The following is a 14,235-nucleotide window of genomic DNA, read 5'->3' as shown; positions in this document are numbered from 1 at the left end:
TATTTTATTTGCAGGATTCTAATATATCCTCAACCACCGATGCGAGGAGAAATAGAAATTACTACTAAAGATTTAGCATGCTTAAATGAAGGAGAATATCTGAATGATTCAATCATCGACTTTTATTTGAAGTAAGAATTTTATTTTGTAAGAAATTTATGGAAATTAATTTGCTTTCAATATGTATTTTGCTTATTCAGTATTTTTAAGGCTTATAAGTTATACAATGCAGGCATTCGTGTTTGTATGGGTTTTCTGATAAATATAAATGAATTAAGCAAAATCATGTAGGTGTAATGTGCAAAAAATTAAGTGCAGTTTTATTGATTAGATTAAATTTTTATTAAGACAAAACTTATCACGTTTTATACTATATGTTAGCTACCACAATAATAGTGCACATGAAAGTGTAATTTTATTTAATCTGGGAAAAATATGGAAATTCTTGAAAACTATTTTGTACACAGCTAAGGCATTATGTTAGCTTAACTAATCATCCCCCCCCATGTAAACGTGTAGCATCATTCTTTTCTCTTTCTTTACTCTCAATTACTAATGACAATTTTTTCTTATTTTTTACCTTCATAAAGCTTATTTGCTAAAACCAAATTCATTCTCCTCATAGAGCAGTAGCAATGATATATCTCTTTGTATTCAAATTCAACACATACCTAACTGATGTGAGTAGTAAGTAATTTTAATGTAAGCAAGATGAATCTACATGAGTGTAAAGCATCACTATTTTTTAATATACTGAACAAAGCATGAGCCAGAAAAATTAGTTATAAGATATGTAGTTGCAAAATAAAGTATCAGGAGTAAGCTAGAAAATTACATGATAATGATTCTGCATGAAAGTAGGATGCTGACTGCATATTGCAATTCTGAAGAAGCGTTGGGTGTCTTTATGGGGAATTATCATTAACTAAACTTGATTCCTAGTGAGAGTGTCAGGCAACTGATTGCCCAGTCTAATATAGTAACTACAGTCCAGAAGAATGTTTAATTAAAACTTAAATCTTTTTATTAAAAAATTCTTAACAAATGCAGGTCTTGTGCTTACAAAACAATGCTCTCAATACAAAGAACACTTACTCTACTGCTTACAGGATTTAAGCTAATATTAAATGTAATTTGAAATCTTGTTAATTTAATCCCAGAAATAAAAGGTAATCTAATTTCATGAACAAACTAATCTAGCAAAAAGTTAACACTGATCTAAATGACTTTCGGTACTGGAAGAAAATAACACAATAGTCAGCGTTGCTGCCAAAGCTCTTTCCTAATTTTCAAGAGATCTGCTGTTAAATACATGTACCTAATTTGCATCTTGGCAAGAGCTGCTGAAAGTAGATGTGTTAGTAGAAATAAAATAATAAGGTAGTTAACACAAATCTTACAACCTTCAAATATTACATGTATTATATGTTTAATTCTTCTGCTTCAGTTAACTTTAGTGAACTTGAAATTGTGTCTTTTATGTTGTTATAAATATGTGCCTCTAAAAATGACAAAATGGATCAGAAATTTTATGAATTTTCTTTTTAATAAAAGGCTTTAGCAGCCATGAAAAATCTATTAAAAATTCCTTTTGTGCTACAAATTTTAATTGCAGTGGAATTTTTACATTTTGTGTTTGTTCATATGTTTTCAGGTATGTTTTCTATGAAAAGCTGTCTGATTATGAACGTGAAAAAACACACATATTTAGCTCCTATTTTTATCCCCGTCTTACACACAAAGAACGATTTCCAGGAAACTCTGATGATGACGAGACTACGTATGTATTATCACTTTTATTCTGCCCCCCCTTAAAATAGTATACAATACAAAGTCCGAGATTTGCGATTCTGGATTTGGAATTTTTCCAGATATTAGATCTTCAATTTAAATCTAGTAAGATGGTACAGTAAGACCCCGCTTAACGCTGTTTCGTTTAGCGCTGTTTTGGTTTAGCGCTCTTTTATTTCAACCCGGGGATTCCACGAAATCGCTCGCAGCATACGGGGATTCCCCAAAATATTATGCAGCGATAGGTTTCAAATACATATCCGAAAGAGTGTAATTGTATTTCTTGTTTGGTGCGGTATTGAACAGACATATTTTGAAGGGGTAAATGTGGAAGATGTCGAAGAAATAATTCAAGAAGCAGCGGCTAGTCTTTCTAATGATGAGCTCAAGGAATTAACTGAACAAGAAGTAAACAAAAATGTTGACAGCAGTGATTCAGAAGAAGAGCAAAAAGAACTTTTGATGGCATTTGTAAAAAGGAGTTTGTCTACCATAACTGAAATAACGGATCAATTCATTGAAAATGATCCGAATTTTGACAGGAGCTCAAAAGTAAGGCGTGGTGTTAGAGATGCTCTATCCGTTTATGAAGAACTTTTAAGAGAACAACACAAAAGAAAAAGGCAAACAACATTAGATGCTTTTGTCACAAAAAGGCAGAACACTGAAAACGCGGAAGGCTAACTAAATATGACTGACTGAGAATTTTATTTGTTTTTTTTAAGAATATTCGTTTTGTTATTTATATTTTGTTTTTATTTTTGCAAGAAATAATAATGTGGTATTAATTTGGGCTTTAAGAAATAAATGTTTGGTTTTATTTTTATTAAAAAAGCATACTTTTTAAATTTAATACCTAACCAATTTCCTAGCCATCTTCCCCTAACCCCAATATTTATATGTAAAGATAGCCTCGTTTAGCGCTGTTTCGCATTACGCTCTACTTTGATGGAACGTATCCCCTGCGTTAAGCGGGGTCTTGCTGTATGTAGAAATTATAAAATTAAAAATATGAGATCGTGATTTATGAAATAATGAAGCATTTGTGATCGAAATCATAAATGCTTCAAAATTACAAAAAAAAGGGTATCCAAATTAACAACAACAAAAAAAGCTTAATATTTATTTGTTTACTTTATTAAACATTTCATTGAATGCAAGTTCTTTAAGTTGCTTCATTTTTTGTGCTAATACTTTCTCTTTAATTCTGCAGACAGACCTAATTTCTTGTTCAGTTACATTGCTGAAGTCCTGTAAATGCTGTCGAGAATTCTAACTAAATTTTCTACTGAAATTTTTTCGTTTTCAATAAAATCTCTGTCACTTTCTTCACTATCTATAGTGGTATTTTCTGGATTTAGAACCATACTATAAATTTTGCCATCTAATTATTGATTGAAGATGATTGTGGAACATTGTCATCACAATGAAAAACTTCTTTTATATCATCTTCATTTATTACTGTTTCTCCACATTTCTTTACAAAATCCTTTAATTCGAAAATTTCATCTTTGGTTTACCATATCCGAAAAACTTTAAAAATCTCGGCTATGATTATAAAATTTAGGTATCCTTCACTATACATATTTGGCTGTGTGTCATGAGATTGGTGACTAAAGACAAGTTGCTGCACTCAATTTTATCTTGCTTCTATCATGCTCTGAGACAATCAAGCCTGAATTATATTTTAGTTATTTATTATACTGGTTACTATTTATGTCAATTTCTTGCACATGCTTAAGGCTTATCTGAGTCCTGAATAAATAAATCCCCACATATATTTAAGGCTTACTGAGGGCCCATGCTAGATACCTTATCACCTGATGCAGTCTCTTGTGGGTCCTAAATTCTGCTACTAAGTATCTCACTTTATCTTCCCTAAATGCTGTTGCCCGCACCGTCCATAGGAGCCCTGGCGCTGGTATTAAGTTATATAAAGAGCATCTTAAAGAAGGTTAATTCATTACAATCTCTTGGTGATTTATTGATTTTTTTTAACAAGTGGAAGATAAAATTAATAGCAAAATAATAAGCACAAGTATTATTTTAGTTTAATTACATATATATGTTTAATACTTTTTATATTAAAATGTGTTGTTTTGAGGTTGCGCTTGCGCAAGTAATTTTTGCATAATTTTGTGTCCGCGCGTTGTTCAGCTTTTTTTGCCAACTTGCACTTTCATGCCTGAAATATATATTTCTGACCAAATGCTTAAGGTATGTTAATTTTGAAGGTTAATTTGCTAATAATGCTAGGTTTTATTTTATTTTTATTTATGCATTTCTGATATATATACACTGCTGGCCATTAAAATTATGACACTGTGAAGGAAAGCAAATATAAAAAAGATATTTATTGTACATGAATCGTATGGCATGGACAAAATGTTTAAACTTGTAAGCAGCTTGGGGGGGGGTTATAGGAGTGCAAAATTAGTAGAAACAGCTGTCGCTCCTGGCAGGCCCTTACCCAGTTAGGCATGGTGTTGGACTAGGCTTGGATGACAGAAACGGGCAATTCATTCCATGCTGTTTAAGTCTATGCCACTCTTCATCAACCGTATTAGCTGGAGAGGGTGGCATCCCAGTCTCTTAGCAATCATGACCAGATGTTTTCAATGGGAGACAGATCTGGAGACTGTGCAGGCCAGGGCAACAGTCAAATACCCGGTGTATCGAGGAAGGTGAGAATACTACATGCAAAACAGAGAGACGAATGTCCAGGCCTCGAAGAGAGAGTACAATTTAATTTTTGCAAAAACTAAGCACATTCTCAAGGAGACTAAGATATCAAAATCTAGCTATGCTTAAACCCGCCTGCTAATAGACATGCACTGAATTGTACAGAAACTTTGTAGGAAATTTAAAATTGATTAAAACATCAGGCTACAAGTTGATAAATTTATAACAAAGACTAAGAATGAAATCAAACTGCTAAATTTCAAATAGTTTATTTTGTTTGTTTATTAATATCTCGTTGTTTTTGTTCTTTTTTAGTATATCACAATTACAACTTATTATAAGGGGTTTGATATATAAAAGCAAAGTAAATGGAGGATCTTGATGTAAAATCTGCAAAAAATTTATTTAAAATGCTTTAATGCTGTATACATCATATACTGAAATTGCACAGTATTTCCAATTTATGGTACATTATACAGGTTGGTTCAAAACTATATGTCAAAAATGTAAAGCCAGGTAGAGGGGACCTAAATAAGCAGGTTTTGTATAGGAAAGTGTATGCGGTAATGCCGCGTTGATCTTAGTAGAGAGTGCTGATGAGTACGACGCTATAAAAGCACTGTACAAGCTGGATTCTTCATTTTCTGCACGGATCTCGAGCAACATGCATTGTTACACCAATGTGGAACTTGCCGACATGCATTTCATGTATGGAGCTGCATAAGGAAATGAATTTGCTGAAAGATTGTATAAGGAGCGATTTTGCAGGGAAATCTTACCTAAACCAGCTGTTCACAGACGAATGTGGTTCTAGCACAAGCTCACTTAAGTGGGAACGTCAGGAATCACCTGGACACTGTCTACGGCTAGCATTGGATAGGACGGGAAGGGCCAGTTACCTAGCCACTGCACTCTCCTGGTGTAACCTGCTTGGATTTTTTCTTTTTGGGGTCATATTAAAGCCTTCATGTACGGAAGTCCCGTCACATCTGCAGAAGATCTTGTTTTCTGCTTGTCTGTTCTTCCTGGACATGTACTCAACATGCCTGACATCTAAAGCATGACAATCCATGTGCCACTACTGTGAATCTTGTATTGCTGTTGGCGGTTGCTCTTTCAAGCACCTATTGTAAACTGTTAATTTTTTAAAAATTTTGTCTTTACTTGTCCTGTGATTCATTGTCCGCTTTAATGCGGCATTACCACACGTATATTACTATATGAAATCTGCTTATTCAGGTCCCCTCGCCTTTACATTTTTTACATATAATTTTGAACCACCCTGGATATATGGTAAATTATAAATTTTAGATGAGGCTTCTGATATCCAAGTTGATAAGACTATCTAGAATATAGGCTAGACATTTTTCTTCCATTTATTTGGCTTTTCTAACGGTGAAAATTACTTTCCAGATACGGGTGCTTTTCTTGTATATGAACTAAAAAAAAAAAAAAAAAAAAAAAAAAAAGATAGAAGAGGGGAAGGATTTATTCTTGGAAATACAGTAATTTTATTTGTTGTGCCTGTAAGCAAAGCTGCTTTTGAGGCTAAAGTATTATCAAGAAGTTTTAAATTGTTACAATTGATCCATTCTTTTTCAAAATTGCCTCTGGATTTTATTTGCCAAAAGTTTAAATAGACTTTGTTACATAAATGCATCTGAGGTTTGAGTAACATTATTTAAATTTAAATGAAATCTAAACCCCTTCCTTAAACATCACATTCATAAAATTCTTTTCATAATTTCTGTAAACACTCCATTCATAAAATTTACCGAGTTAGGCATTTCCCCTTAAACATCATGTTCCTAAAATACTTTTCGTAATCATTTGTTTTTTATTGCCTCATTTTAGTATTCCCAAAATTTTTAAACTATTGGTATCAATAACAGCATATTTTCTGCAAAATTGAATTTTTTATGCGTTATAAAATCATCCAAAATTCAGTGCATTATAAAACTGCATATTTAATGTAAATAATTTGTACTGCAAATTTAAAAGACAGTAATTTTATATACATAAAATTGCATATTTTCTCATGAATAATTTCATTTTTAAAATTCAACAAGGTAGGCATTATACAATAGGAACTATTCACACACACACGTACCCTTGGTTGGTGACGAAGTTCTCGCTGAACATTTTTGGCGAAAAACTCCATGGCGCCATATTACTATCTAAATTTGTTTATTACATTTTGAACTTTAAGCTTAAAATGTCTGCAAAAATGCAGTTTTCGCATGTGCAAAAACCACATTTATAACACACAATTTATGCCAAGAATCTGAAACGAAAACAAAAAAATTAGATAGCAAAGCTAAAAAACTTGCTAAAAATATGTATTTTGTCTTGTACAAATATCTAGAACAAATAATTGTGACTGTGAAATCAAATTTTTAAGATTTATGCTTATTTTCTATTAATTAGTTCTGTATTTAAAATAGTTTCATTTATACAGAGCAGTATAAATGAAAGTCCAATAGTTTTTGGCGCTTCATTTAATGAACAGCTGAGCCCACAAGATGCACAAGTCTAACAAAATCACTACTCTTACATATGTTCTATATATGTGAGCCAGATGCAATGGGTTAAGAATTTAATGAAACAAATATTAGAAAAGATGTAACATTTATTCGAGGAACTAAAGCAAGAATCTGCATATTATTTATAAATTTGGAGGATTAGTTTTGAAGGTTTAACTATAGAATCTGCTTCTTCAGCTGCAGAACTGCAAATGATGAAAGCCAATGATTATCATAAGGTGATGGTATTATCATAAGGCAATAAAAATGAGAGGAGGAAGTCAATCAGTGGTACCCCTTTTATGACAAAAAATGCAAACAACTTCTGAAATAATTTCCTTAATTGCTGAGGGTAAAGAATCATCCTATAAACGAATTGTATTGTATTGCAGTGCCTCATACCCATTAGCTAAGTAATTTATTTTTTAGATTTTCAACTTTGTTAATTAATAACTTTTACACCATAAAAATTCAATAGAGTTTATAAAAAAGTAAAAGTATTTGCCTTAGAAATTTCATCATGGTTTCTTTTGATTTAAAATATTATTCATTAGTGTTTCAGTAGAAGGTATACTTAATGGCTAGAAACAAGACTTTGAGAACTTCATTTCTTGTTTATTGAAGTTGAGGAATTAATTTCCCTTACTCAACTCTGTCTGAAACAAACACATTTTGTTTTTCAAAATAAGTATTACAGGCAAACTTTGGGATTAGCCATGGGAAGCCATCTTAGTCCTAGCCTTGTTGATATCTACATTTATTATTATGAATAAAATTTATTTGAAATTATAAACTTCCCTGTGTAGTTTTGCTACATTAACAAAACATTTTGCTCTGTGTGAAGGCAATAAAGATGATTTAAGTAAAGTTCTTTCAGTAATTAATTCCATTTATCCTAACCTATTTATTTTATGCAGTTTACTTTTGAACTTAGGATATCTAATTCTCTTTCATTTCTATACATCTTAGTCACGTGCAACACATATCCAGTTTGAGTACTACTGTTTACTATAAACCTTCGTCTATTTGCTTTCTACCATGCTTCAAATGATGTCATTCGACTAAACAGAATTTAACTTCATTTTATTCCTTCATTTTCGGTGCACTTCAGGTTTGCTTCTCCAAATCGGTTCTTGCGTGGTGCATATTGGTCCTTACAAGTGCTTGTAAGTCTTTATATTTGAAACAAATTACAAAGGCCCTTATATAGTGGTGGCCAAAATTGTGGACACTTTTGGAAATTTTTGTTTTTGAACTTTGTATGCTTATAGAAAATGTTACGTTTCGCAAAATGCAAACTTGTATATATCATTTTAAAGAGAATTTATTACTGAATTCAATACAAAACACAAAATTCAATTACTTGCAATACAAGAAAAGTGATATGTACTTTAATATAAATAAAAAACAAAATTATGAAGTGGTTTGTAATGTCTTGCTTTCCTGGCCAATCACTGTTCTTGTTCTGAGAACCAATCAAATGTTAGTAACTGCCAGTAGAAGCTGACATCATGTTTACACTTGAAACAATTCATTATTTTGCTTTGTTCTGTAGAAGGAGGACTTGTTTCTTATACACTGCAATTACAAGTAGGAATTTTTGTAAAAATTTTTAATATTTAGTCAAGAAGCAATGACATCAAATAAAAGAGTAGATTGGACACCTATAAAGAGATGTAATATTATAATGTTACGAGAAAGTGGTATTTCCTATGCTGAAATTGCAAGACAGGTGGGTGGTTCAGTGACTATATCTGGAGTCCGAAAGTTTTGTTTACAATATCAGGAGACAAATTCAATAAAAAACAAAGAAGGAAAAGGCTGAAAAAAGGTGCACCACATCTATTGATGACAGAAGAGTAAAAAGACTATGTCTCCAAGAGAGAAAAATGTCATCAGCGACCATCAGAAGTGATCTGAATCATGCTGGTGTTTCTGTCAGTTCAAGAACAATCAGGAGAAGATTAACAGATGTTGGACTGAGAGGTAGAATTCCACAAAAAAAGCCTTATCTTAATTTTGAGCAACGAAAAAGAGACTACAGTGGGCAAAGGAACACATTAATTGGACATGATCAGTGGTCACAAGTTATATGGAGTGATGAAACTAAGATATCGTTATTCGGTAGTGATGGGCGAAAATATGTAAGATGTAGAGTAGGAGAAGAGCTACATCCTGACTACATTCAAGCAACTGTGAAGAACCTAGTTAGTGTTATGATTTGGTCATGCATGTCAGCAGATGGTATTGGTCGCCTTCATGTCATCGATGGGATACAATGCCAGAAAATACATTGACACTATTCTAGAACCAAAACTTCTACCTTCCATCAGAGATCTCTTTCCCAACAATGTTTCGTTTATTTTTCAGCAGTTTTCTGCTCCTTGCCACACGGCCAAAATATCGAAAGAATGGTTTCGTACAAAGAGCATTAAATTGTTGTCATGGCCAGGAAAAAGTCCTGTTCTCAATCCTGTCGAAAATTTGTGGCACCGTTTGAAAACTCTTGTTCGAATGAGGTGCCCATCAAATAAAAGGGAACGAATTGAGGCTATAATTGCTTCCAGGCGTCATGTAATAACGAAAGAAGAGCTTAAAACTCTTGTCAGCTCAATGTAACATCGATGTGAAGCTGTAATCAAAAATAAAGGGTACCCTATTAAGTACTGATAACTCACTGCAATTATCACTATCTAATGTATATTGATAACTATTATCGTTTAACTTTTTTATTGCAAATAATTTAATTTTGTGTTTTGTATTGAATTCAGTAATAAATTCTCTTTAAAATGATATATACAAGTTTGCATTTTGTGAAACATAACGTTTTCTATAAGCATACAAAGTTCAAAAACATAATTTCCAAAAGTGTCCACAATTTTGGCCACTACTGCTTGCTTACTTTTTCTCTAAAGTACTTACCTTTTTTTTTTGTTTGTTTGTTTTTAGTGCTTTTTCTTTTTAAATCAACTTTCATTTTCTTTCATATCAAAACCGAAAATAAATAAGCAACTTTTCTTCCTTATTTAGAATGTCAGATTATGAATCATACTCCAGGAAATAGCTTTTTTCCCTTTTCTCTGCAATAACGTAACCTTTGATTTGTATGACTACAGACTGGTGCACATCGTTCTGTTGGTCAAAGAATTGTGAATGGGGTAGAAAATTCCAGAACATTCCACATGCCTTTTTCTCCTATTGCCTGTACCCACAAACTTTCGACATGCCTCTGCCTCCAGTTGAACTTCTATCAAGATTTTAATAATCTGCATTCCGCTTGATCAATTCGTATTCACATTTGTTTATTTATTTGCATGCTTATGGTATAAGCATGTATATGAATATTTATAATATAAATATACTTGCAGTAAATGCTTAAGTATAGATAAACTTCAAAAATTGGTAAGTCTGTTTTAGCACAGATTGGCTTTCTAGGCAAGAATATTCTGAATGGCTTAAAGCTTGTGAAAACAATCGCAAGGCCATGTGCCAGTCTGACTGCCTTCGATTCTCTTCCTCGTGGAGCGTCCTCCACGAGTGTCTTAAACAAAGGTGCGCCGTCACGAAAAGGCTAGACCTTAAATTGTAAGGCACTTGTGTTGTAGTGTCACTAGATTGACCAGCAGAACAACGATCTTGATCAGAGATCTCTAAAGTAGGAAATATAATTCTATCTGGCACCTTCGTTAAATGATCAACAAGTACTACCTGATGTGTATGTGGTTTAGAAACCAACTCTATCCTGAAGTTAACCTTTGATAACTTCTCTACTACTCGATAAGGTCCCTTGTTAAATTTACATAACTTCTTAGCCGTTCATGGCTGTACCACAGGAGTATATAAGTACACTATATCACCTTTCTACGTTCTTCTGATAAGCTTTAGACTGTCTCGTATTTTCTTGTTTCTCAGCTGCAGTAGTTAAATTTTTCTTTACTACTTGAAATGATTTTTGCAGTCTTATGAGCAAATCCTTTGAATATGTCTTAATATCATCATATGTCTTAAAGTTTGACCGTGTCAAAATGTTAACAGGTAATGTTAAATCTCGGCCATACAAAAGAAAAGCAGGATAATCATCCAAAGCCTGATGCTTCCCAGTTCTATGTGCTAACAAAGCAAATGGTAAATGCCTGTCCCAATCTTCTTGTGTTTCAGACACCAAATGACTTAAAGAATTGATGAGTGTACCATTTAACCTATCCACAACACCATCTGATTGTGGGTGATAACTTGTAGTGGTGTGTTTACAAATTCCAAGTTTTTTTTATAGACATCAGTTATAGCTTGTGAAGTAAAATTAGTACCTCTGTCTGTAATTATATGCTGTGGCACTCCATGAGAGAAGCAATAAACAATTCCAGTTTTTCAATTATACTTTCAGACGAGCAATTTTGTAAAGCATAAGCCTCTGGCCATCTAGTGAAATAATCAGTAATAACCAAAATATATTTATGTCCAGAAACTGTCAAAGGCAGAGGGCCTACAATATCCATGGCAATATGTTTAATTGGTCTATTAGCTATTGGAACTCTCATTAAAGATGCTTTGTGTGAAGCTTTAAAACCACACTTCTGTATACATGAATGACAAGACTTTATGTAATTTAGAATTTGTTTATGCATGTTCTTCCAAAAGAAAGCTTTCTGAATTCTATGAAGTGTTCTATGAAAACCAGAATGAGCAGCTACAGGTGAATCATGATTCTGTTGCAAAATTTGTGGAACTAATGTTTGTGGTACAACAATTCTATTTTGTTTTTGCCAATGTGCTTTAGGATTCTTAAATTTACAGTACAAGATATCATTTTCAATCGAAAAAATTTGTGAAAGAGGTTTTGGAGTTTTATTGTTTAGTAATTCTTCTTTCATTTGTTTACAATAAGGATCTAGACCTTGTTGTTCTTTAATGGTATGTATAAGCTCAGGTGTAGTAGAAGTTTGTTCAGCTACATTTACAGATCTGGTTAAATAATCAGCAGTCAAACTAAATTTTCTTGGTTTATGAACAATTTTATAATCATACTGAGACAACCCCATTATCCACCTGGCAATCTTAGATGTTGGATCTTTTAGTTTTAACACATGGGAAAGTGAAGCCTGATCACAATAAACAGTAAAACTTTTGCCTAAGAGATATTGTCTAAAATAGGCAGGTGCCCAAACTACAGTTAAAGCCTCTTTCTCATCTGTGCTGTAATTAATTTCAGGACCTTCCAGCTTTCTGCTAGCAAAACAAATAGGGTGTAAAAATCCATTCTCATCCTCTTAAAATGGCTCCTAGAGCAAAATTCAAGGCATCTGTACACAAAGCAAAAGGTTTCTTGAAGTCAAGTAAAGCCAAAAATAGGCCGAGTTAAAAGTTCAGTCTTTAAAGTGTCAGAAGCCTGTTGAGTTTCATCAGTCCAACTAAAAGTTACTTTATCTTTAGTTAATTCAGTTAGTGGTAATGCTTTGTGTGCAAAATTTTGAATAAATCTACGATAGAATCCTACCAGACCTAAAAATCTTCTCACTTCCTATTGTTAGGCACTTGAAAACTATTGATAACCTTAAGGTTTTTATCATCAGGCTTAACTTTACCTTCAGAAACTAAAGCCTAAATAAGTGATCTCATTTCTCAGAAAATTGCATTTAGAAGGTTTTAATTTGAGATTATATGCATCAAGTCTATCAAAGAGAATTTTTAATTTGTTTAAGTATTCCTCAAATGTATTAGAAGCTATAACTATGTCGTCAATGTAAATACCTATCTGTAAAGGCGAAAGATTTGCCAACACTATTGACATGAGTCTCTGAAAGGAACTGGGAGCATTTCACAATCCAAATGGAACACGTGTCCAATGATAATGACCAGAAGGTGTAGTAAAGCCACTTTTGTAGGTATCTTCGGGGTGTATTTTCATTTGAAAGAAACCTGAAGTTAAATCCAACGTAGAAAAATAAGTAGCATTCCCTAAACCCTCAATAAGCTCAAACATGTTTGGCAGAGAAAATGAATCTTCAACGGTCTTTTCTTTCAATTTTCTAAAATCTGTAACCAAACGATAACTACCATCTTGCTTCCTAACCAAAATAACAGGTGCAGAATAAGCACTATGACTTTCCTCTATTATTTTTGCCTCCAACAACTCAGCAATCTGTTTATCTAACTCTTGTCTTGAATGATAAGGAACTCTGTAAGGTTTCTGTCTGACAGGAATATTGTCCTTTAAATTGATATTATGCAAAATAGTAAACCAGTAAGTTCAGTAACTGAAGAAGCAAAAATATGCTTATACTTGTCTAAAAGACTCATAAGTTCATGTTTCTGTTGTTCAGGTAAATGACTTAAGTCAAGCTGATCACCAGTCTCAAGACTCGTTGAGAATACTGGCTGAATATCAGGTGTACTGGCATTAACAGAAGCCAAAGTGGCTAATTTCATACCTTTGTTGATGTGTATGAAGTCAAGAGAAAAATTTGCAACTTTAATGAAAAATTCATTACTATCATGTTTACTATTGACTGAATGTGCTACACAAAATTTAAAGTGCTGATGGTGAGTGAGAGGTTCAGTAAGTACAGAAGACTGTGAAAAGTAAAGTGAAGGTAAAAGAGGAGATGAAACTTTGAGAATATTCTCAGAGAAAGGAGGAAGTTTATGTTTTGTCACAGAACAGCAAAAGATATCATTAGTAGGGTAACTAGGAGATGAAGTACAATTATTAGAAACATCAGCATTTGATGTAGACTTGTGAAGGTGCAAAGGCACTAAAATGTGTTGACCTAGCAATTAAGATGTATTAAAATCAATGCACAGTTTGTTTAAACTTAAAAATGTAGTGCAGTCTTATGACCTAACAGTGCAGCATACTGATCAGACAAACTACCAGTAATGAGAAATTCAATTTCAAAGATCTGATCTTGAATTTTAACAGGTAAAGTGGCTTTCTTGTTAACTAACACCTTGTTGCTTGAAATACCTTTTAAATAAACTTCACAAGGTTGAACTTTTAGTTTATTCCCAAAACACTGACAGTATTTAGCATTTAACAAGTTAACTGTAGCTCCTGAATCTAAAAGAAATTTGAGATTATTACCCAAAATTGAGCCATTCACTATTGGAAGAGGTGCTTCACCTAAAGAAACTGAATACACTGAAGGTACCTTCATAAGGGCTTCCTGGGATGAACTAAAGGCGTTGTTCTCCCTATCCTTAACTAGTTTAAATTCTGGCTAAAAAACAGGAGCCTGAGGAT

At 32.9% G+C, this 14,235-nt stretch overlaps 1 protein-coding gene across 12 annotated transcripts in view; it reads left to right on the top strand.

Moving 5' to 3' along the window:
- The window catches only part of LOC118179732 (sentrin-specific protease 6-like), a 178,162-nt gene that overhangs the window by 90,742 nt on the left and 73,185 nt on the right, over nucleotides 1-14,235 (top strand). For 11 of the 12 annotated variants that reach the window (XR_015038591.1, XM_085807890.1, XM_085807893.1 and 8 more), the window contains exons 6-7: nucleotides 15-131; nucleotides 1,655-1,780. Coding sequence is in view for 11 of the 12 variants with exons in the window: in XM_085807890.1 (XP_085664016.1) it covers nucleotides 15-131; nucleotides 1,655-1,780 (243 nt within the window). In the remaining variant the exon portion in view is untranslated. The remainder of the gene's footprint in view (nucleotides 1-14; nucleotides 132-1,654; nucleotides 1,781-14,235) is intronic. The other variant, XM_085807897.1, reaches the window with a different exon arrangement.

The sequence above is a fragment of the Stegodyphus dumicola genome, chromosome X1 (assembly GCF_044657685.1).
Source record: "Stegodyphus dumicola isolate Sdum_Otavi_A_Nest chromosome X1, ASM4465768v1".
Classification (NCBI taxonomy): Eukaryota; Metazoa; Arthropoda; class Arachnida; order Araneae; family Eresidae; genus Stegodyphus; species Stegodyphus dumicola.
Note: the sequence above shows the minus strand (reverse complement) of the source record. Positions and strands in the feature narration are given on the sequence as shown.